Below are 22,580 nucleotides of genomic sequence, written 5' to 3'. Positions count from 1 at the left end.
TCACACAGAAAATGAACAAGAAATCACACAGAAAAATGGCACGGTGGGGGCAGGGATGGTGGGACGGAAACATAAAGAAAAGAAAGGTAAAGAAGGGAGCAGGAAACTTTCAGTTCTCATACTATTCCTAACTAAAGCAGTTTTATTTTTCCTTACTTCATGAATTTCTTACTAAATCACTCCACAAAGGGGCGCTTGGGTGCCTCAGCGGGTTAAGCATCTGCCTTCCGCGCTCAGGTCATGATCTCAGGGTCCTGGGATCCAGCCCCTGGGCTAGCTCTCTGCTCAGAGGGGAGCCTGCTTCTCCTTCTGCCTCTGCCTCTCTCCCCATACCCCCATGTGCTCGCTCTCTCTCATTTAAATAAATCTGTAAAAATAATTAAATACATTGCTCCACACATGCACTACTTTTACAGAATAAAACTCATTAGATTGGTGGAAAAAATAAAATTCTACCATGAAGGGCTGTTTATTCTAAAGAAGTAAAAAGACGGTCCCTGAAAGCAGTAACACCACTTTAGATCAGATAACACTGTTAGACTAGGAGAAGCAGAGACATTTGACACCAAGAACAAAGGAACAAAAATATGTCACAAAAATGGTTGATGACTAATTTGGGGCTGAATCCATGTCCAGTTAGGTTCACACACAAGTTTTTTTTTGTTGTGGTTTTGTTTTTTGCGGGTTTTTTTGTTGTTTTTTTTGGGAGGGGGTGGTTAGCAGCCAGTTAGGGCATTTGAAATGGTCAAAAGCATGTTAAGTAATCTCCAGAAAGTTATCCAACTTGAGTACACGTACGCTGTATGTAGGCAGTCAATTCAACGTTAATCCAAATTACAAAATATTTACAAAAACAAAAAGTAAGAGTATTTAAAAATTACTCATCACATATTTTTAATGATTGCCTTTTAGAATCTTAGAATCAATATTCAGTCTTTACCTAATCAGTAGTTCAAAACAGTCTTCAATAAACTGTCAACTCGTTCACTTTACATTCTTCTATGAGGTACATGATTTCTAAGAAAGGAAACCAAACTTGTGAATGCGCAATCTGTGAGTTAGAACAGTGCTTGCTTCCTGGATGGGGGTGGGTGCAGAAGAGGAAGGCAGAGAGGGACTAGGGACAGACACAGGAAACTTTCAGGGGTGATAAAAAGGTCCTAAATCTTGGTCAAGGGTAGTTTCAACAATCGCCCTCACAGCACCATGGACTGTGTCACTTAAGGTCTGAGTAGCTCACTGTAAATACACTGTAGCTCACGAAAAACTAAAGGCAAAAAAAGTACGTATATAAAATGCTTCCGCATTTCTCTATTTTGTATGAAATACACTTACAGAACGCAATTAATTGCGAACTGAGAATAGATGCTTTCTTTTACAATGTCCAGGTAACTAGCTGGGGAGTGTGTGTGTGTGTGTGTGTGTGTGTCTGTGTGTGTGTGTTCAGGGGGAGGGGTGAGTGTGTGTATGTGTGTGTGTTCAGGGGGAGGGGTGAGTGTGTGTGTGTTCAGGGGGAGGGGTGAGTGTTTTCCCCAGAAAAGTCAAACAGTAATTTATTACGTTTCTCATAATGATATGTGGCCACAATAGTATTATAAAACATCTGTGGGGAAAATGACCAAGAATGTAATTAAACAAAGCATCTTCAAATTATTATATTTTAACATAAAATGGATTCTATTTTTAGTGAAGCAAAATAGTTACTGAATTATTTCACTGGGCTTATGGAAAAAACTATAGGCAAAGTCATCAAGTCGTTTGTTGTGGTATATACGCCACTGAATGGGATATTCTTAATTGCTACCAGGGATGAGTTCCTTAAGCTCACAATCTACAGTGGCTTTCATTGTTTCAGACGCTTCTGCTGATAACGACACAATACGGTACTTTTTTTTTTTCTTTGCCAACGGAGCTATAATAAGATAAAGCAAATAAATTTAGATACTTACAAATAACGTAACCGATTCAATTTCTTCAGCATCAGTTAATTCCAATTGTTTAATTTGAACTTTACTTATATTAAAGCAGGGTACTTAGGACTAAATCAGTGTTTCCACTAACACAGCTCTAAAATACATTATAATAACTATCAAATAATTGATATAGATATGCCATGACTTCGGAGATAATTTCAGTAATTTGTATAACTAAAATCATTTAAATTACCACTCAAAAGATGATAAATTATTAATAAACTATGAGGTTTTACATGTGGCCAGAAATTTAAATCATGTAAGACTTCAATAAATGTATTATCTGGAAACGCGGTTATGGAAAATAGGTTCATCAACTTAAGCAAGATGAAGAGAAGCTGGAGAAAAATCCAGAGACGAATAATATAAATTACTAAGTGATTGGAAAATAACAAAGAAAGCCTAAGACGATCTGGAGTTGTAGAGAACCGAAGACTGGGGTGGGAATTCATACCATCGTTTACTCGACCAGAGGAGGCAGTACTATGTGCAGGAACTTCCATGCTCTCTGCCCAGTCAGAAAGGGATCTACGAGAATCTCGAGTAGTAGCTAGAAGGTCTATGACTAGGTACCAAGAAAACGTTCCCTTGCTGTTTCAAGATTTTGGGGTCTCATAACACATACGGCTGTAAAATCTGAAACTCTGAGAATGTTTAGCCACGACAGACATGACCAACGGGAGTCCCTTCTCCAGTACACGCGTAGCCTGTGCAGTGAGTGTCGGCCCCACGTCCCCATGTGCTCACCGTGACCGCGTGGATGCACCGCGGTCTAGCTCCACACCACGGCACCTGTTTGCCTGAGACATTTCTCAGACCCTCAGCACGGTCTCTGCCCAGCTGCAATCAGCCTCTCAGCCGGGGACTGACACGGAGACCGATCCCTGCTGTGAGGAGTCCTCTGCCAAGGACTGACAGGCATATGTACCCAAACTCTGGGCTTCCTCTTGTCTCGGGTGGGGTGATCTGAGATGCAGCAAAATGGTGGACCCCAGATTGTCCCCGTGTGATGCATCCCCACTTATCCACGGCTGTGACGTGTATAATCATAAAACCACTACTGGATCAGTTCCTTTCCTTGTTTCACTTTCCCGAGAGCCTACTGGCACTTCCGGAAATCATCTCCCGAATAAGCTACTTGCACTGAAATTCCTGTATCGCAGTGCGCCTCTTTACCACTCAAACGAAGGCAACATACATGCCATTTCAATGCAGCACAGTCTTCTTAGATACTTACCAGTTTAAGTGGTTTCTCAATTTTTAAATTTCTTGAAAAACTTGCGTAGCCCCACAAGGAATGGAAACCTTCTATATTCCAGTTTTCATTACTATCGTACGCCCAAAGGGAATAATGTCCAAAGAGCCATTTAGTACCAGTCGGCTACTGGTGCCTGTTAGCGCTGAACTGGAATCCTGCTCTGTTGCTGCTGCTGTTGTCTTTAAGATTTTGTTTATTTCAGAGAGAGAGAGAGCGCAAGCCAGGGGAGGGGCAGAGAAGCAGACTCCCCACTGAGCAGGGAGCCCAACGTGGGACTCAGTCCCAGGAGTCTGGGATCATGACCTGAGCCCAAGGCAGACACTTAACTGACTGAGCCACCCAGGTGCCCATCTTTTGTTGGTTTTGAACTGTGAAAGCAAGAGTGGGGGAAGGTGAGCAAATACTAGGGAGATGTTACAGATACGCTGCACCAAACTGACCTTGTTGATGATGTCAAGTGAGTGGCAGGAAATGGAAGGGGGGACAATTTCCTCGCTCTGTGATGCAATGTTTTCTTACATGTCTTTCACAGAACTACCTGAAGCCCTTCTGACCATCTTGGACCACTTAAAACGACTTCACATCCCAACGGGATATGCATTCCACACTTGAGAAAACAGGAAGCTACAGAAGAAAGAACTCTGAGAAAGCTCATTCACAACCTTACTTAGAGAAAGTTATTAGAGGTCTCGCAAGGTTTATGTTTCTAGATAATCTCCAAAACTATTAAATAAAGAGGAATTCCAGTCTTCATTTTCTGGGCGGTTGTGGCCAAGTCACTTCATTTCTCTGGACTTCGGCTTTCTCAATCTTAAAATAAGCAACTCAAAACAGACTCGTGTTTTTCTCTTCTGTTCTTGTTGCCACTGCAGGAATAAAAGGCCAAGCTGTAGGGTTCCCAGTCCCTCTACTCTGAAGGAGTTCTAGGAAGGTAAGTCTGATATATAGACCTTTTTGCTGGAAGGAAGAGGAGGAGACAGACAGAACACATATGGCAGGGAGAGAGGGAAGTAGGTAGAGAGGAAAGAAGGAAGGAAGGGGTAGGGAAAAGACTAGAAAAGAAAGAAAAATTTAAAAACCGACTTCAAAAAATACCACTACTACCTGCATTCATTAGGATGGTTGGTGTTAAAAAAAAAGGAGAAAATACATGTTGATAAGGATGTAGAGAAATTGGAACACCCTTGTGTACTGTTGGGAGGGATATGAAATGGTGTAGCCACTAAGGAAAACAGCACGATCATGCCCCCCCCAAATTAAAAATAGATTCTATCACACGAGACCATAAAAATAGAATATACCATATAAAAATAGAAGATACTTAAGTTTTATTTAAGTGATCTCTATACTACATGTGGGGCTCGAACTCATGACCCCGAGATTAAGAGTCACATGCTCCTCCAACTGAGCCAGCCAGGAACCCCCAACAATTCCACGTCTGGGTATATACCCAAAAAAACTGAAAGCAAGGTCTCAGAGAAATGCTTGTACACCCATGTTCATAGCAGCCTAGTCATAAGAGTCAAAAGATAGAAGCAAGCCAGTGTCTCTCGACAGATGAGCGGATAAACCAAATGCGGTACGTACATGCCGTAGGCCATAGGCTACACCATGGATCACCTTGAAGACATGATGCTAAGTGAAATAAATCAATGGCAAAAAGACAAATACGATAGGATTTCCCCTTACGTGGGTCCCTAGAGTAGTCACATTTATAGGGACAGAAAGGGGAACAGAGGTTACCAGGGGAAATGGTGAGTTGCTGAATGAGTAGTTACAGTTGTGCAAGAGGTATTCTTGAGACTTGAGTAATTTAGCAAAATTGAACTGTGTACTTTAAAATGCTTAAGATGGGGGCGCCTGGGTGGCTCAGTGGGTTAAGGCTCTGCCTTTGGCTCAGCTAATGGTCTCAGGGTCCTGGGATCGAGGCCCGAATCGGGCTCTCTGCTCAGCGGGGAGCCTGCTTCCCCCACTCTCTGCCTGCCTCTCTGCCTACTTGTGATCTCTCTCTGTCAAATAAATAAATAAAATCTTTAAAAAAGATAAAATGCTTAAGATGGTAGATTTTATGTTATGCTCCTTTTTCCACAACTTTAAATTTTAAAAAATCCAGGTTAAAAAAAATCCACAGGACTAGATGACATGTAAGATCGCTTTCAGGTCCACAGTCTTTAAATTAGTATTAATAAAACTTACGTAATTTATCATGGTTGTGATACAAGATTCACAAGCAAAATTAGAACAAAAAGTTATTTATCCCATAAATACTAGGCACAATATTTGTAGGAGGTGTATTATAACCATTAATCTCTACGACGCAAGCAATGAGCTTCTGTGACTAATACCTATTCATGCTCTCTGCAGAGATTCACTAAAATATTACCTAAATGTTGGAAATATCAAGGCCAAATAGAAAGTTCTGCAGATTTAAGATTACTATTAATCTCTCATCAGAGCTGTCACCTCCACTTTGAAGGCCATTGATTCCTGGCCAGAACGAAAAGCAGCGTCACACCATAACCCTTTCATGGTCAAGCCTGTGTCGGGATAAGCTGTACGTGTCTGAGACTCTACCTTGATCCTACATCCTAGTGAGTGGGAACTTATCATGCCGTAGCATATCCATCTTGTCTACCTGTCCATGACGCACTGCAATCACTTCATGTTTCTTAAAATGATCTGAATTAGCATACCATCTACTCAGAAATTCTCAAATTTCCCCATGCAAGATGAGGAGAGGTTTTCTAAAATTAATGTCATTTTTTGTATAATTCTATTTCTTACTGAAAACATGGAGCCTAACCTAAGTTAATATAGCATTACATTTTCTCTTTTCTTATTCTCCTTGGTTTTAACTTAAAATTTTTAAAAATTAATTGAATTCCTCTACGTTTATTTTAGAAATCTATTTAATTAATCATAGATTAGATATTTGCTAGTTTAAATAAAATAGAAATGGAAGAACAGTAAACTATCAGTAGGCAAAAATATTAAAATACATATAACTGGCCAAGCAGCACACAAGAAGATGCTCAATGTTGTTAGTCATCAGAGAAATGCAAATTAAAACCACAGTAAGATAACCACAATATAACTCACTAGTGTGGCTAATATTAAAAACATTAACAATTCCAAGTTTGATAAGGATGTCCAGCAACTAGAACACCTGTACACTGCTGGTGGGAATATAAAATGGTGTAACCACTTTGGAAAACAGTATGGCAGCTTCTCACAAAGTTAAACACCAGCATGTATGACCCAACAACTCCACTCCCCAGGCTTTACCCAAGAGAAATAAAAACCTATATCCACACAAAGACTTAATAGATGAATGCTCAAAACTGGAAACAAACCAAATAGTCAGTAATAGGTGAATGGATAAACGAAGTGTGATATGTTACTAGAGTGGGATGTTACTCATCCATACAAAGGAATGAACCACTAATGGACACAAAAACACAGAGGAACCTCCCCAACACTACAGTGAGTAAGAGAAGCCAGACACAAGGGAGTGGATGTTTTGTGATTTCATGTATTTGAAATTCTAGAAAAGACAAAAGGATCTAAAAGACAGAAGATCAGAATTATACTGGAACTAGGAATGGGGAAGGGGAAGAACTGAGCAGAATGAGGCACAAGGGAGCTATTTGGGGTCATGAAAAAGTTCTTTATTTTGGTTGTGATGATGTTTATACAAGGGCACATATTTGTCAAAACCCATCCAACTGTACACTTAAATGGTGAATCTTACTGTATGTAAATGACATCTTCCTAGAAAGTTACAACTTTATGGTAGCAATACATTAGTTTGTAGCTTCCAAACTTTTTTTTATCCTTTCTCCTCTTACTTAAAAAAATTTATAAGTCACATACATGTTCTATTGTATTAATAGGATACATTTTGCAAAACATACAGAAATATAGGAATTATAAAATTAAATGTTAAAGATCAAATATTTAAGTGTCCTCCTTATTTGACACAACTTCAGTAGCTAATCTAATGGCATAATACATACTTAGGTGAGAGGTTCATGACGGAAGATAGCGGACATAAATCTGCGTGTCGAAAATCTTGGTTCTCAGAACACGTGGGACCAACTTGTTATCATTCAGGCAGGGAGACACTTAACAGATATTTAATATGTGACTGTCAGAGAGTTAGGGAAGTGTTCATCCTGCTAACTTCTTTGTTTCTGCAATATGTGTGCTATCTTCAGTATGGGGGGATTTCAAGCTGTTTACCCATGTCATGAAGTTAGTTTAACCAAAACTAGTCCACATGACCTACCAATCCACCTTCGTGGAAACACATACACACATATACACACACACACAATGCAACAAACAGTGAGGGGGTGTTGTTATCAACCCCTCTTCCCCCAGGATGCCTCAGTCATATATGTAATATATGCAATATGTATGCATATATATATGTATATGTAATATGATATATGTAATTTGTTACATTTTAGCTACATTTCTTATTTCAGGCAAAAAATTAATGGAAATTCCAACATTTCTTCCTCCTCTTCCAATCTTCTTGCACAACCCTAGGATGCAGCTGTTCTACTTTGCAGACATCTGATGGTGATCACTTACACTATTTGGAAATTGCAGTTTTAAAAGCGGCATGTGTACATGTGCATATTTCCCACTAAACTTGTAAATATTTTCAATCGCTATTAATTGAGACACTGTAGCATTATCTACTTCACTCATTAACTCAATAAACACTTACTGAACACCCATCACATGCCAGACAGACCGTGTGTATTAGGTTGTACTATGGTGGGAGCAAAGGGAAGACGTGGTTCCTGCACCACGGCTGCCCGGCTGGCTCAGGCACGGAAGTGTCGACTCTGGGTTTGGCTCAGGTCATGACCTCGGGGTCCTGAGGTCTTGAGATCGAGCCCCTCATTGAAGTTCTGCACTCAGCGGGGAGTCTGCCTCTCTCCCTCTCTCTCCCCCTCCCCCTGCTTATGTGAGCTCGAGCTCTCTCTCTAAAATAAAATAAAATCTTTTTAAAAAATCAAAAGGATGGAACAGACTGTGAGGGAAAGGCAGGTGTGGCTAAAGGAATGTGTAACAGACAGACTCGCTCTAGTTTGGGGATCAGCCATGCTTCCCTGAGACCATGACTGCTGACCTCTAGTGTTCAATAAAATACTATTAAACCTGTACAAACAGAAGCCAAGGTGTAAGTAATGACACTTATGGGGCCAACTGGTATGATGAAGCTTCTTTTGTACTCACTCTGTCTGTGGTATCATTTAGCCTTGATCACTTTCATATTAGGGCTGGCTCTATTCCACTCATTAGCCCAAGACAATTACAGTAGTAGCTCAACCAAACACCAAGACGATCATAAACATCTATAAGAACACCCTGAAACTGGGGCACCTGGGTGGCTCAGCGGGTTAAAGCCTCTGCCTTCAGCTTGGGTCATGATCTCGGGGTCCTGGGATCAAGTCCCACGTGGGGCTCTCTGGTCAGTGGGGAGCCTGCTTCTCCCTCTCCCCCTGCTTGTGTTCTCCCTGTGTCTGTCTCTATCTTTTCTAAAAAATAAAATCTATTTAAAAAAAAAAAAAAAGAACACACTGGAAACTGAACATCAATCTGTTATAATGCAGTAATTCAGACAATCTGCAATAAATTCAGTTTCATTATAAAGATTATCTAAATACACACACACGCACACGCACGTGCACACGCACACGCACACAGTAGGCTCCTGAGGAAATATCCATAAATCACCTCTTAAGAAACCCTGCTCTTTGCAATCATTTTCCCACCTACAGTTTCTAGCAAAGTGTCTGATACAATGAATCAGTAATTTTGCCCTCATATTTACAAAATGCTTTGCCTGTTACAAAGCACCATTACAAAGATATTTCTCCTTTGATTCTACTGACAATTTGGGTATATTACTTGTTTCAGAGACAAGGAAACTAATGCGGGGTGGGACTCATCCAGGAAGTCTCCCGCAATGGCCCCTCCCACCAACTGACTCACCTCCAAATTACACCGCACTCTTCTCTGCTCCCACAGGCACTGGCGTTCTCTGGGTCATTTCTGTTTACCTGTCTGTCAGTCTCTCTGGCCTAACCTTAAAGTTCTTCCTGTCCCAGGTGCAAGTACAGTTCCTGCCACAGAACAGAGGCCCGATCACTGTTTGCCAAATGAGCTCCAGGATATGGTGATGGCAAGTCAAGGGCAGGCAGGCTGAAGCAGCTTGTTCAGAACCACACAGCAGACCCAGCATTCCAACTCACTCATGTCTCCTGAGATCAAATTCAAGGCACTCCTCCTTTAGCCCCCATCTCTAAAACTTTAGGATGACCTATTACTGCTTCATGAGAAGCACCAACCAAAAGGAGGTTGTGAATGATTTAAGCTCAAACACCAAAAACATTTTCCATGTGTGAAATAAACTGTCTACTGAGATCTATTAGCACTATCAGCCCTTTCTATCTTTACACTGACTATTTAAAAAACGATGGGTATTGTTTATTACACTAGCTTCTCTGAGCCATCCCCCCGCCAGTGGAGTTCCTCAACATCTCTGATGCTTTTTTGCTTTGTTATTTTAAAATATCTACTTAAAATAAGTAGCTAAAGAAACACTCAATTTCTGTGAAATGTATTTATGAAATTGCTGGGGAAAATTAAGAGTAATCATGAGTTTTATTTTATTTTTTTTTAAAGATTTTATTTATTTATTTGACAGAGAGAGATCACAAGTAGGCAGGGAGGCAGGCAGAGAGAGAGGAGGAAGCAGGCTCTCTACAGAGCAGAGAGCCCGATGCGGGGCTCGATCCCAGGACCCTGGGATCATGACCCAAGCCGAAGGCAGAGGCTTTAACCCACTGAGCCACCCAGGTGCCCCTAATCATGAGTTTTAAATGCATAACCACCTACCAGATCGATGAACCAGAGGGAACAAACACCTTAGTGAGCCTCTATGTCAAGGCAAAAGCCTTCAACATAAGTATAATAACAACAACAACAAAAAAATCATTGGTAAAATGGTTTTGCACAGAATAATTATGTTATCAAGGGTCAAAAATGGGACTGTGATCAATGGTTTGGTCAGTTTCAGAAGAAATTCAGAAAAATTATCATCACTGGGAACTAAAGCTTAGGTTCATTCAAAGTAAAATTAACTTCCTTTTGGAAAGTATCACTTTCCAAAAACTTCAGGAATAATTTTGCTCTGTTATTTCAACCTATAGATATAGTTTTATTCACAAAAACAATTGTTTGCTTGTCTATATAGTTTTAACTGCTAGTGATGAGATACAAAGTTACCCTGAAATTCACAAATGGGACAGCCTTTTTAAACCTAATTATGTTGAAAAACACTTTTATTTCAGAATCACCTTTCTTCGTATATTTCAAGTGCTATCTTTTCCGTATTTTTTTTCTTATTCCATTTCTCCTCTTTAATCCTACTACTTTTAAAAAGCGAAAATTGCTAATAATAAGAAGGCACAGATTGAATAGGATCCCAAGCTATTACGACTTAATAAACCCAAAGCCCCAAGTAGTAAAGGAAAAAAGAAAAAAAAAATTATGGCTTTGGATAGCTGCGTAGATTTATGAGAAATAGCCGATCAACTTGCAAACCAGAAATAGAAGCCCCATGTCTTACTGTTTTCAGTTTTGAGGCCTACTTTTATAATACTTTTATATAATTTTAGAGGCACTAAAATTATATAAATTATATAATTTTTAAATTATATAATTTATATAATTTTTAAAACAATTTTTAAAAATCAGGATCATTAAAGGATGAAAAACTATACCTTTATATTTAATAAAAAAACCAGTATCCTACCTGCTTCCCCAACCAATAATTAACATGTCAACCATAATATGAAGTTGGATGACTAACTTTTTAAAGCCTGCTAATCAACTGATTTGATGAACTTAGGTTTCCTCCCAGTTAAGATGGGAATGGTTGTCTGGGCCTTCATACAACTGGATATATACCAGTACTAATTAAGACAAAAATCAAAGCCACAAATGGGCTAATTACCTTTGATGAGTTTACGATCTAATTTCAAATTTCGAATGCTTTTGTTTATTTTCTTGAGAATGGAGTTTGCATTTTCTAGCAACCAGGTATTTAAGCAGTCCTCCATTGTATCATCAATTCATTAGACATATTTGTATTTTTAAGAGTCTTAAAAATATCACCAATTTTTACTGATCTTTTATTTTATGTATTGATCAGCCTTGCTTGTTTATAGATGTATGTATATATGTATGTATGTATGTACGTACGTACCTTCTTGATAGTAATTATCAAAACTGGAGAGTTGAGGGGAATGTGAAGAGAGTGTGACAAAAACCTCAAAACTGATCTTCCTCTACATTTTCTTTCTTTCCTTTTATTTAAAACTTCAACTCAGGGGCAAGGGGCAAGCAAAGGTGGCTCAGTGGGTTAAGCCACAGCCTTTGGCTCAGGTCATGATCTCAGGGTCCTGGGTTCGAGTCCCGCATCAGGCTCTCCGCTCAGCGGGGAGCCTGCTTCCCCACTCTGTGCCTGCCTCTCTGCCTACTTGTGATCTCTGTGTGTGTGTGTGTGTGTGTGTGTGTGTGTGTGTGTGAAATAAATAAATAAATAAATAAATAAAATCTTTTAAAAAAAATAAAACTTCGACTCTGTGAGGTGAGGCAAAATATTTTAAATTTGGGATACTTTTCTGAAGAACTCTTACACCTTAACATATGTATAACTACTGGGCAAAATTTCAGGTTTTACCTATTTAAAGGCAAAATCCTAGGGGTGCCCGGGTGGCTCAGTGGGTTAAAGCCTCTGCCTTCGTCTTAGGCCATGATCCCAGGGTCATGGGAGCGAGCCCCGCATCAGGCTCTCTGCTCAGCAGGGAGCCTGCTTCCCACTCTCTCTCTGCCTGCCTCTCTGCCTACTTGTGATCCCTGTCTGTCAAATAAATAAATAAAATCTTAAAAAAAAAAAAAGGCAAAATACTAAATAAGTACTCATGTTTACTGAAAACAGTATTAGGACTAGTAATTCAATTATCACTTAACAAACTTAGATTGGTAAACTTAGACTGGTATTGATTTTCAAGCACTTTTTCTTTTGATATGATTTCAGACTTCTGGAAAAGTTGCAAGAATTATATACAATATCCCCAAATATCTACATCGACTGTATCACTTTCCCTCTTTTATTCGCAAGGTTCTATAGTCATTGATTGCTTATACTTGTGATCTGAGTTTAGAGAGGGCTTCAGAAGTTCACGGTTTATAATTTTTTTACTTGCCACTTATTTTGCTCAAATAGCCTATGTTGCTCAAAGAGTCCAGATGCACCTGTTTCCTTCGCGAGTTTTGCTTTGTGGGATTTCTCAAAAATGCATGGCGATTCATAAAGCTAAAACCAATCCCTCTTGACATAAAGTATATTATGTTCTTTGCCGTGGGACTGCCATGTTCAGTACCGTTATTGTGCCACTTAACAGCTGATCTTGATATAACTCACCTGACTGCTTTATCTCTGTAGGGTAGAGCTTAGGAGCTCAGGCTCTAAAGTCGGACGACTTTGATGTGACTCCCGGCTAAAAAAATCATGACTGAAGGAAGGTGTACTGGTTTTAAACATCGGGTTTACAACCTGGCACTGAGCAACACGGCAGCCGGAACCAAGAGGGTGGCTCTGATTTGCTCTGGGGAAATCCATCAGTTTCTGAGGGCTGCGTGTAAGGAAAATGAAGCATCAGAGTCTCTCTGAAGAAACGGCTTGGACGGATGCCAACACAAATTTTTAAAGGAAATAAAGAGGCATTCCATGTGTGTCTATTTCTAAAATCGGCCCTGGATCAAAGGAAAAGCAAAATGATCATTTTTCATGGATAGAAAATCGGTGTTAAGTGTTCCATGAAATTAACCTTCCGACATGCTGGTTTGGTATAGGTAGTGAGCTTAAAGAATTCTGATGAACGATTCATCTTGCTCTGAATGTGTCCAGGAGAGGAGATGACTCACAAACTGCGTTGCGTATATCCTTACAGCTCCCACGAAGGCATCTCAGGAACTGCTAGCGAGGGCAAGGAGAACCTAAGTGGACAGGGTCGTTACAAGCTTTAGAAATGACAGGCTGAGCACCCAGCACACGGAAGGGCCCACAGTAGGTGCTCAGTAAATGGCAGTTACCATTATTGGGTTTGTTATTTCCACTGGATTTCTGACAAAGCTGAATGGTGGTCAACTTCATAATGAGAGATTACTGGGCGCCTGGGTGGCACAGTCAGTTAAGCGTCTGACTCTTGGTTTCAGCTCAGGTCGTGATCCCAGGGCCGTGGAACTGAGCCCTGTGTCGGGCTCCATGCTCAGTGTGGAGTCTGCTTAGAGTTTCTCTCCCCCTCTCCCCCTCTCCTCCGTGCTCTCACACGCATGTGCATGCACTCTCTCTCTCTCAAACAGATACATCTTTTTTAAAAAATCAAAATGAGTTATTACTGAAAACTTAAATAGCTTACACTGCCAGACGAGGAGCCATCTAGGACCCCAGCTCATGTCTCACCACTTGTCTATCTCCCCTCTTCCCTTTATTCCCTCACTGGTTACCTCTATTCTTTGTTCTTAGATTAAAAGTCACTTCCTCTGGAAAGACTTCCTTGACCAGCTCAGGCTTTTAAATAATTTTTATTTGGACCTTGAAGTTTCTCTTTCTTTCAGATACTGATGGCAAGTAGGCTCAGCTCTGATGAGATCTAGCACACTGAAAGTGCATTTTTAGCACAGATTAAGAATTCCTCTGATTTGCTTTGGCAAAGAGGGCCGGTGCTCTGTTTAAATTATGCTCTACCTTGTTCAAATTATATGGAAAACAGAAGTGCCAATTATCTTAAAGTTTTCAACATTCTACTCAAGGCAAAATTTTTATAGGACAAATTGAACTCTTCAAGTAAAAAAAAAGATCCTGCTGTTGGAATTGATGGGTTCGGTCAGCAAATTAGATATTCACAGGAAACATCATATATCTCTAGGAATAAAATTATGGAATCAACTAAAATTAGTCTATACAACTAAGTGATTTATTGAAGAAGAAAATTTTCTGCAATTCAACTCTGGAAGGTCTTTTGGGATAGTTGCAATAAATGAATAATTTAAGTCTCTTCCAACTAGAAACCCAAATTCCAATCAGGCTAGCTAAAATATTAATATAATATTCTTACCTTCATTTCCTAAACTCTTATATCCTATCATGATACCACAATTGATCTAAAATTATTATATTTCATGAACTGAGTGAAATACTGGAGGTATTCCTGATATTTACTGAAAAATCCTCTTGCATTTTCTCTAATCACTATGGCAACTGTAATGGGTACGCATTGTCATGGGAGGAGAATGCCAGTACTGCCCCATAGGTCAGACCATGTGGTCTCCGTTCTGATCTGGAGCCTGAGCCTCCCTAACTCATAAGCCAGAATAACACAAAGAAAGATCAGAGGTCCATGCTTACCGAAGAAAATGAAAGCAACAGGTTTTTAAAACCAAAGTAACTGTAGAGGAAGAATCACCCAAGAATGAGGGCAAAAAAGGAAGGCCAAAGGGCAAACCTTATAGGAAAGGGGGTCAAAAAATCCCCAAATTAGAAGAGTCCAATAATACTACTAAGAACAAGGAAAACAAAAATAGTAAAATAATAATAATAATAAATTTATTGAAGGCTTATTATATAATACCAGGTACTACCTTATTTAATGAACACATTATTTAATATTTGTAGCCAAGCATAAGCTAGTTATTATTATCCCCATTTTATACATGAGGAAATTTAGTCTCAGGAATGCTTAGTAATTTGCCCAAGAGCATATAGGCAGAAAACAGCTAGGGCCAGGATTTGAACCCATATTTTCTAACTATGAATATCAGTCTCTCCACTTCTATGAAACCTGATTTCCTTGATGAAATAAAAGGGAAATAAAGAAATAAAAGGGAAATCAGCCCAAAAGTCATAGAATAAGAGAGATACAGGATAGTCAACAGTATCAAGTGTCAAAGAAAAATCCAGAAAGATCCTAGAGAATATTGTTGGATTTGGTTCTGTCCAAAGGGCACAGTCTCCACAGCTGTACAGGTAGCACCCAAATTTCACACAGTGAAGAAGTGGCTGGATAAAAGGAAACAATAGACAAGGACAGATGTGTCTCTCAAGAAAACTGGCAGGGGGGGACCAGACCATGAGAGATATCAACTGAGGAAGGCAAAGAATGAAAATACGAGGGCAGGGACAGAGGCAAAGACACCATAAATGGCTCATCTGACTCAACTTCCCATAAGAGGTCCTTCCACATCCCTCCCTCCTCACCCTTCACCACCCAGAACAGACTCCCTGGTCTCCCTTGAGCTCTTCCATGCTTTTCCCTCTCAGAAATACACCCTCTTCCAATTTGTTTTCTTTTTTTTTTTCTTTTTTTTTTTTTAATTTTATTTATTTATTTGAGAGACAGAGATCACAAGTAGGCAGAGAGGCAGGCAGAGAGAGAGAGGAGGAAGCAGGCTCCCTGCTGAGCAGAGAGCCCGATGCGGGGCTCGATCCCAGGACCCCGGGATCATGACCCGAGCCGAAGGCAGAGGTTTTAACCCACCACCCAGGTGCCCCCCAATTTGTTTTTCTTAAGACCTCCAACTTTTCCTTGAGCACGTGGCTCAAAGGTCATACCCACCATGAAGACATTACAGACCGTCCCTCCCAAGAACAATCTCCACTGTTATTCTTGGGGCGCTTTGTACCCAATCCTATAATAACATCTATCTCCCTCAAAAGTTGACTTTCCACAGTCAGGCACCACATCAAACCACCTTTGAGACCCTGGCATTTAACACAGTGCCAGCCATATCCCTCGGCAGCTACCTTATCCTCAACTGATCACAATGATCTAACTCCAGACAAGAAAAGTATTTTTCAAATCACTTAACAGAAAATCACTGCATATGATTACTCAACCATTTAAATAGTAAAGCTCTTATTTTTTTTTAACAAATATTCAGTAGAGATGTTCGACTAAAAGGCCTACATTTTTGGATTGGCACAGCAAAATTTATTTCAATTGTAAATCAGCATGTTCCTTCGAAACACCTTTTCATATCAGATACTAAAAAATTAGCAATTCTGGCTCTAAAAAAATAAAATAAATATGCTCTTCAAGAGCTAAAATCATTATCTTTTGTTTTTCTACAAAAAAGACATTCAACGGGAATTCATTTTAAAGGGTAACCCCATCTTTCAGGATGTCTGCCACAATCTTAATTAGGAGAATACTGTCCCCTTTGGGAAGCAAGCCAATGGGAATCAAGTCCTAAATAAGAGCGAACCACAGAAAAATGTCTTTGTTTCTGTTGATTATATAAGATAATGGTCTCAAATGAAAAGAATTCTATTCATGTCCATCAAAGCTAGGGTGCACAGAAAGCAAATCTCTTGACCCTGAACAGAAAAGACAGATAAAGACAGAAACGATGGCATAGACTACTTCAGGCTTAGCTCTCCAAACTAGCAAAGGGACCCATTTAAAATATTACAGATCAAATTTCAAGCCAATATAATATTCTCTTATAGATTTAACATATTACAGGCGAACATTTTTCCCCCTTAATCACTATTCACTGCTTCCACCACAAGAACTTTCTCATGGGTATACTGCTAATCATCACAGTTTCTTTCTGGTTGTGGCGATATAAGACAGGTATCACGGGAATACGGCAAACAGAAGTAAGCATAAAAATGACCCCTCAAAAAAAAAAAAAAAAAAAAAAGACCCCTCATCAGAACTGTGGTCTCATGTGAGGATCTCAGGAGTACCCAAGTTAAAGTTCCTTTCCTAAAATCTGTTTTATGAAAGATACCCACAAAAAAACAGATCTACTGGGATTCATTTAATATTTATCCTTCTTGAAGGGTAATCTTCTTGAAGACTGCCCTTTGCCTAGAACCTAACTGGCAATTTCGATTGACTCTGTTTTCCAAACAAAACGTCGTTTGTCCGTTGGACCACAGGGATAATCTGCTTACTCGCCAGGATGTACCATAACTTATATGAAAATGTTAAATATGTGATAGATCGATACTAACCAAAAAGAAACAATATAGCTAGAATATAGCTATTCTATTCATTTCTGTATCTCATATTATATATAACAGTCACTGCCCAAGTAGATGACTTACAGAAAAACTAAGATTCTTACCTGACTATAATTTTGAAATGAATTTTTAATCACATTTAAAAAAAAAAAAAAAAAAGAGGTTTGATTGTCCCACTTACATACTAAAGACCTGCTAGAAAGAGAGTCCCTGTGCAGGAAAAGGTAAAGACCGCAGTCTCTGGTAATAAAAGAACTCGAACAAAGTTGACAGCTAACTTGACAAAAGATCTTTTTCTTTGAATTCAAACAGAAGCCCCTCAACCCCAGGGCTCTGCTGTATCTGGGATGTCATGTTTACAAGAAGTGGTATAGGGATAGCACAGTTGCCAACGTAGACAGAAACGATGCGTGCCTTTTTCTAGGGAAGGGGGAAGACAGGCAGGGACTGTAGAGAAAGTACGAACTGTACTCGGAGGGGCAGTTACAACTGGGGGACATGAAAGGGAGAAGAAAGTCTTAGAGCCCTGGTTCGAAGTGGTTTAGGAATCATGGACTACCCGAAGCCCAAGATTACAACGAGGAGTAAAAGTTCTGACTTTAGGGTAGGTTCTGCTTTGAAAACAATCTAGACCGGACGGCTGTGGGAGAGAAGGGAATAGTGGGAGACATTTTCCTCCTTTCCTCACCTGGATTTTTAACTCAGATTTAGGGCGAGTGGGGTCAGAGACCTCTCGGATTTAGGCATCAGATGACCAACTTGAAGAATAATCTACAAGAAACTCCAACAAATGACTCAAGGCAGAGGGAAGGCAAGTGGGAAGAGCTCGTTTCCAGCCATAGTCCATAGAGACCATCCATCTAAAAAGTCTCTTCTAAAGATGATGATGCGTAGTATCACAATTCTAATATCTTACCAACACTGAATTTGAATATTTTTATAGATTTTATTGAATTGAGCAACCATGTCTATATTTGGAACCTGAGACTCTATGGTGTTTGGGGAAATGATGAAAAATTACAGAAGGTAGGAAATCTGATACAAGACCCTGTAATCACTGCTCAGAATTCTCTAATCCTGAACCAGACTGTCTACGGAAAGGTGGAAGGTTGACTCTTGAGCTCACAAGGAATACATGAAAAAACACAGAAATAATTTTAGAATCAACATTTTACTTGGTACTGATTACTCAGCGAGATTAGAACCTTTGTGCTTTGTGGAAACAAAACTACATATTAGATCTTAAAATCTTCTGGTATTTCAACTTTCTAATCAATATAATATCACACGCCTTGACTTAAAAAATTTTAGCTATAGATCTCTTCACATCAGAGTGGCCAAAGCAATGACACAATAAAAGTTGAACCAATAGGGATGCCTGGGTGGCTCAGTGGGTTAAAAGCCCTGCCTTCAGCTCAGGTCATGATCCCAGGGTCCTGGGATCGAGCCCTGCATCGGGCTCTCTGCTCAGCAAGGAGCCTGCTTCCCTTCCTCTCCCTCTCTCTTTCTGCCTGACTCTCTGCCTACTTCTGATCTCTGTCAATAAATAAATAAAAATCTTAAAAAAAAAAAAAGTTGAACCAATAGAAGGAAGTACCTTTGACATCAATGCCCTGATTTCGATATTCATCCTGGGTCAGTGACAAAGGCTAGAAAATTGTAAAGGCAACCCTCTACGGTTTGAAAACTCAAGATGACATCAGCACATTAACAATACAGAGATTATAGGAAACTGAAGAGCAGAAATTACAGAAATTACAGAAATTACTTCAGCAATAATCTTATCAGTTGTAGAAAATATATCTACAGCGACCCTGTGAGAATGCACTAGGGAGAGGCACCTGGGGGGCTCAGTCAGTTAAGTGTCTCACCCTTGGTCTCAGCGCAGGTCACGATCTCAGGGTCCTGAGATGGAGCCCCACCTTGATGGGCTCCAGGACGCTGGGCACAGGGCTTGCTAAAGATTCTGTGTCTTTCTCTCTTGCCCCTGCCCCTTCCCTCCCCTGCACTCTCAGGTGTGTGCATTCTCTCTCTCTCAAAAAAAAAAAAAAAAAAAAAGGCACTAGAAAGCATCAAATGTGACACTTTTCTAGTTTAAAAAAGGGAAGAAAGGAAAATGAGAGTTCTCACCTTCTTTGCTTGGTGTGAGGGGATGTAAAGCATCACTTGCCTTGAATGTCCCAGAGAAAAAAGTTAACTTGAGGAGCTGAAAAATACGCCCGCTGGGAATGAGTCACACGGCAGAACACAGGGTTTCCCAAAGTGGGGTCCACATGCACATGAGATTACTTTTTATGAGGACAAGGAACAAGGTGAGTGTGCGTATGTATGATTTTCTATTTATGCTGGTGATACTGATTTTCTGCTTCTGGTAGCAAATTTTTTTTCAATAAAAGGTTATGTATTTAATACAAAAAGTGACATTATTTAAGCAGGAATCAGAGTCTCTCCACCCACTCCACACAGTGAGATGGGTGCCTTCTGGAACTTCGATGAAAGTTTGGGGATTTATTCTTCGGTTTAATCTCTGCACAGAAGATGACCAACCACAGCTGATACCATATGAAAAAAAGGATTAAGTGAATTAGGACAAGAAATACCCAATCTTCTTCCCCTACTTAGCTCTCAGGCAGACAAGTATTCCCCCTCTAAACAGAAAGCTGCAGGAGTCGTCTTTAAAATTATCACAGCCCAAGAGAGAAAACTAAGATACTGAACACCAGAGGGAACCCAGTTAAAGCCCAGTCAGATGACCCTACGTTGAAGTCAACAAGACCCACCCATGCATTCACATCAGCTGTTTATCCTCATGCTTTAAATATGGATAAACAGCCAAAGAGTATCAGACAGCAAAGAAAAACTTCAAGAATGAAAGACAGGAGACCAAAAAAAAAAAAAAAAAAAATATATATATATATATATATATATATGTGTGTGTGTGTGTATGTGTGTATATCTAAGACTATATATATATATATATATATATATATCTAAGACAAAACAAAACAAAAAACAAAACAAAGAACAAAGTAGCTTGAATGGAAACAGACTATATACAGTAAAGAAAAAATTCCAACAACTTCAAAAATATTAATATCTTCAGAAAGAAACAAAAAGGTAAGATAATCAGGAAATAAAACATGATTGTTGCGAAAAGGAACATACAGGAAAATTTTTAAAAAGCTTCTCCTGGATACCAGCACTCTCCCTGTCCACCCCACTTCTATCTCCTAAAAAGAATTTAATCTTAAATACCTCTGTCTACCACTTAGGAAAAACTATCCCTTTCCCTTAGCTGCTTTCCTATAATTTTAAGAGCGATGTTTGCTAAAGATTCTCCTTGATACTACGAAATTGCAGGCAAATCTCAAGATAATGCTCTGCCTGATCTTTCCCCTTTATTTTCTCACCGCTCTTTGGAAGAAATGACAGACCAAGGTGTTCCAATCCACACTCTAGAACCATGAACTGCCATTATTTCGTCAGTACCTTTCCAAAACAAGCCGAGTGTCCTGAGCATGAATAAGCTCTGTAGTAAACATGTGACAATGAATTCATTCTCAATTTTTAAAATGGGATGAGTCAGATCTCCAGACCTTTAAGATAATTTGATTTTCATTCAACAGTACTTTTCTAGTCACCAAAGTACCCAGGCATTTTCTAAATCATCACAAAGGCAAAATCCTTGCCTGGAGGGTACAGGCAACGTCTCCTTTTTGTGCACTACTTCTTGTGAGCCAATTATAGGCAACCATGATTGCTGATATTTCAATAGGAAAGAAAAAGGGAGTCGTGGTAAAGAGTAAGAGAGGGGAGAAGAGAAGGCGAGAACCTACGGAGGAGGGTGGACAGTCAACAAAGCTGTTCTTCAGGAGTTAAGAGATACTTCCAGAATAGGGATTATGGTTTGGACACTCTTCTTTGCATCCCCACAGCCCAGCACGGGCAGAATCTGCCACATCCAGGAAGGGCTCAAGAAACATTTGCTGAATTAACCTGTGAGCTGAGCTCCAACTATCTGCACCCCCGGGGCCAGAACGCACCTGAGGGACGGACAGCCCAGGGAGAGGCACAGCATTCCCGCTGATGACAGCAGCTCCTTACCTGTTGCTGGACGGGCACCTGCTGCACCACCTGGGTAGGCACTGCTGCCTGACTGGCCACAGATGTCTGTAAGGTCACTGTCGAACCTGTGTCCGACCCGGTCTCTGATGTCTGCATGATGGTCTCTGAAATGTAGCAAAACAGAGATAAAGTTGTCAACGCGTACCTCGCGTTGTTCCTAATGTCCTCTACCACCGGGAGTACCTTTCAACTCTCGAGCGTACTTCTTACGACAACACACCACCCTGATCTTCCATAAATAAATAAATCTTCCATTAAATAAATGTAGAAAATGGCCAAATCACATTAAAAAAAAAAAAAAACATTTAGCACCTCTCATTCTGGGGCTATAAAAGTTGAACTTCATTGAAATCTACCTTCCTTAGGTCTCATCCATTATAAATTGGTTCGATCATATTATAAACTATAGTCCAAAATTATTTCCAGGTACTCAATTTTCAGTACACAAACCCTAACTGGATATAAATATGTCATAAAATGTTATCTTCTAGACACTTTCTTGGCCATTAAGATGTCATCAAAGTTGTACAATTTAGAATAAATTATTTCGAACATCCTTTCGAACTCTCAAACTTACTATGCTGTGATCTTAAAAAAAAAAAAAAAAAAAAAGGAATGTCTATCCAAAAATTTAACCAAAGGATCAGGCTCACTAATTTGCTCTGCCTTTGGTATGACTGATACGAAAATCAACCTTGATTTTACACAAAGGTAGCCAAAGACCAACAACGTTTAGTATTTTGAAGACGGAGAGGACTGCTCTTATAGAAATGAGACTTGTAAGCAAAGACAAAATTTTACCCTCTCCCTTGAAAGTTCAACCTGGCACATTTTTTAGTTTGTATGTGCCTGACCTGTGAACACAGGGTAAATTCTGCAGCATGTCCTCTACCAGGTCTGCTTTCTCAGACCTCCTGGTCTCAACATACCCTTTTGCTATTTAAATAGTCAATGGAATAAATATTAATTTCTTTGTTACTGAGCAGGGCCCAGAATTCTAATTTTCTTTCCTGGGGGTTTGAGAACACAATATTTAATTGGTAGCTTGATAAAAAATACTGCATTATGGTTTCAATCTGTGAACAGTATGGTGAACATTAATTTT

General features: G+C 39.7%; 1 protein-coding gene across 1 annotated transcript in view; it reads right to left on the bottom strand.

The window, feature by feature from the left end:
- RFX3 (regulatory factor X3) overlaps window positions 1-21,577 on the bottom strand; it is a 156,449-nt gene extending 134,872 nt beyond the window's left edge. Inside the window, exon 1 of the mRNA XM_080819674.1 lies at window positions 21,455-21,577. Within this exon, the coding sequence (XP_080675800.1) occupies window positions 21,455-21,571 (117 nt within the window). The 5' untranslated portion in view covers window positions 21,572-21,577. The remainder of the gene's footprint in view (window positions 1-21,454) is intronic.
- Window positions 21,578-22,580: the final 1,003 nt, after the last annotated feature.

This window comes from Martes martes (assembly GCF_963455335.1).
Source record: "Martes martes genome assembly, chromosome: 12".
Lineage (NCBI taxonomy): Eukaryota > Metazoa > Chordata > Mammalia > Carnivora > Mustelidae > Martes > Martes martes.
This window is presented reverse-complemented; position numbering and strand designations above follow the sequence as displayed.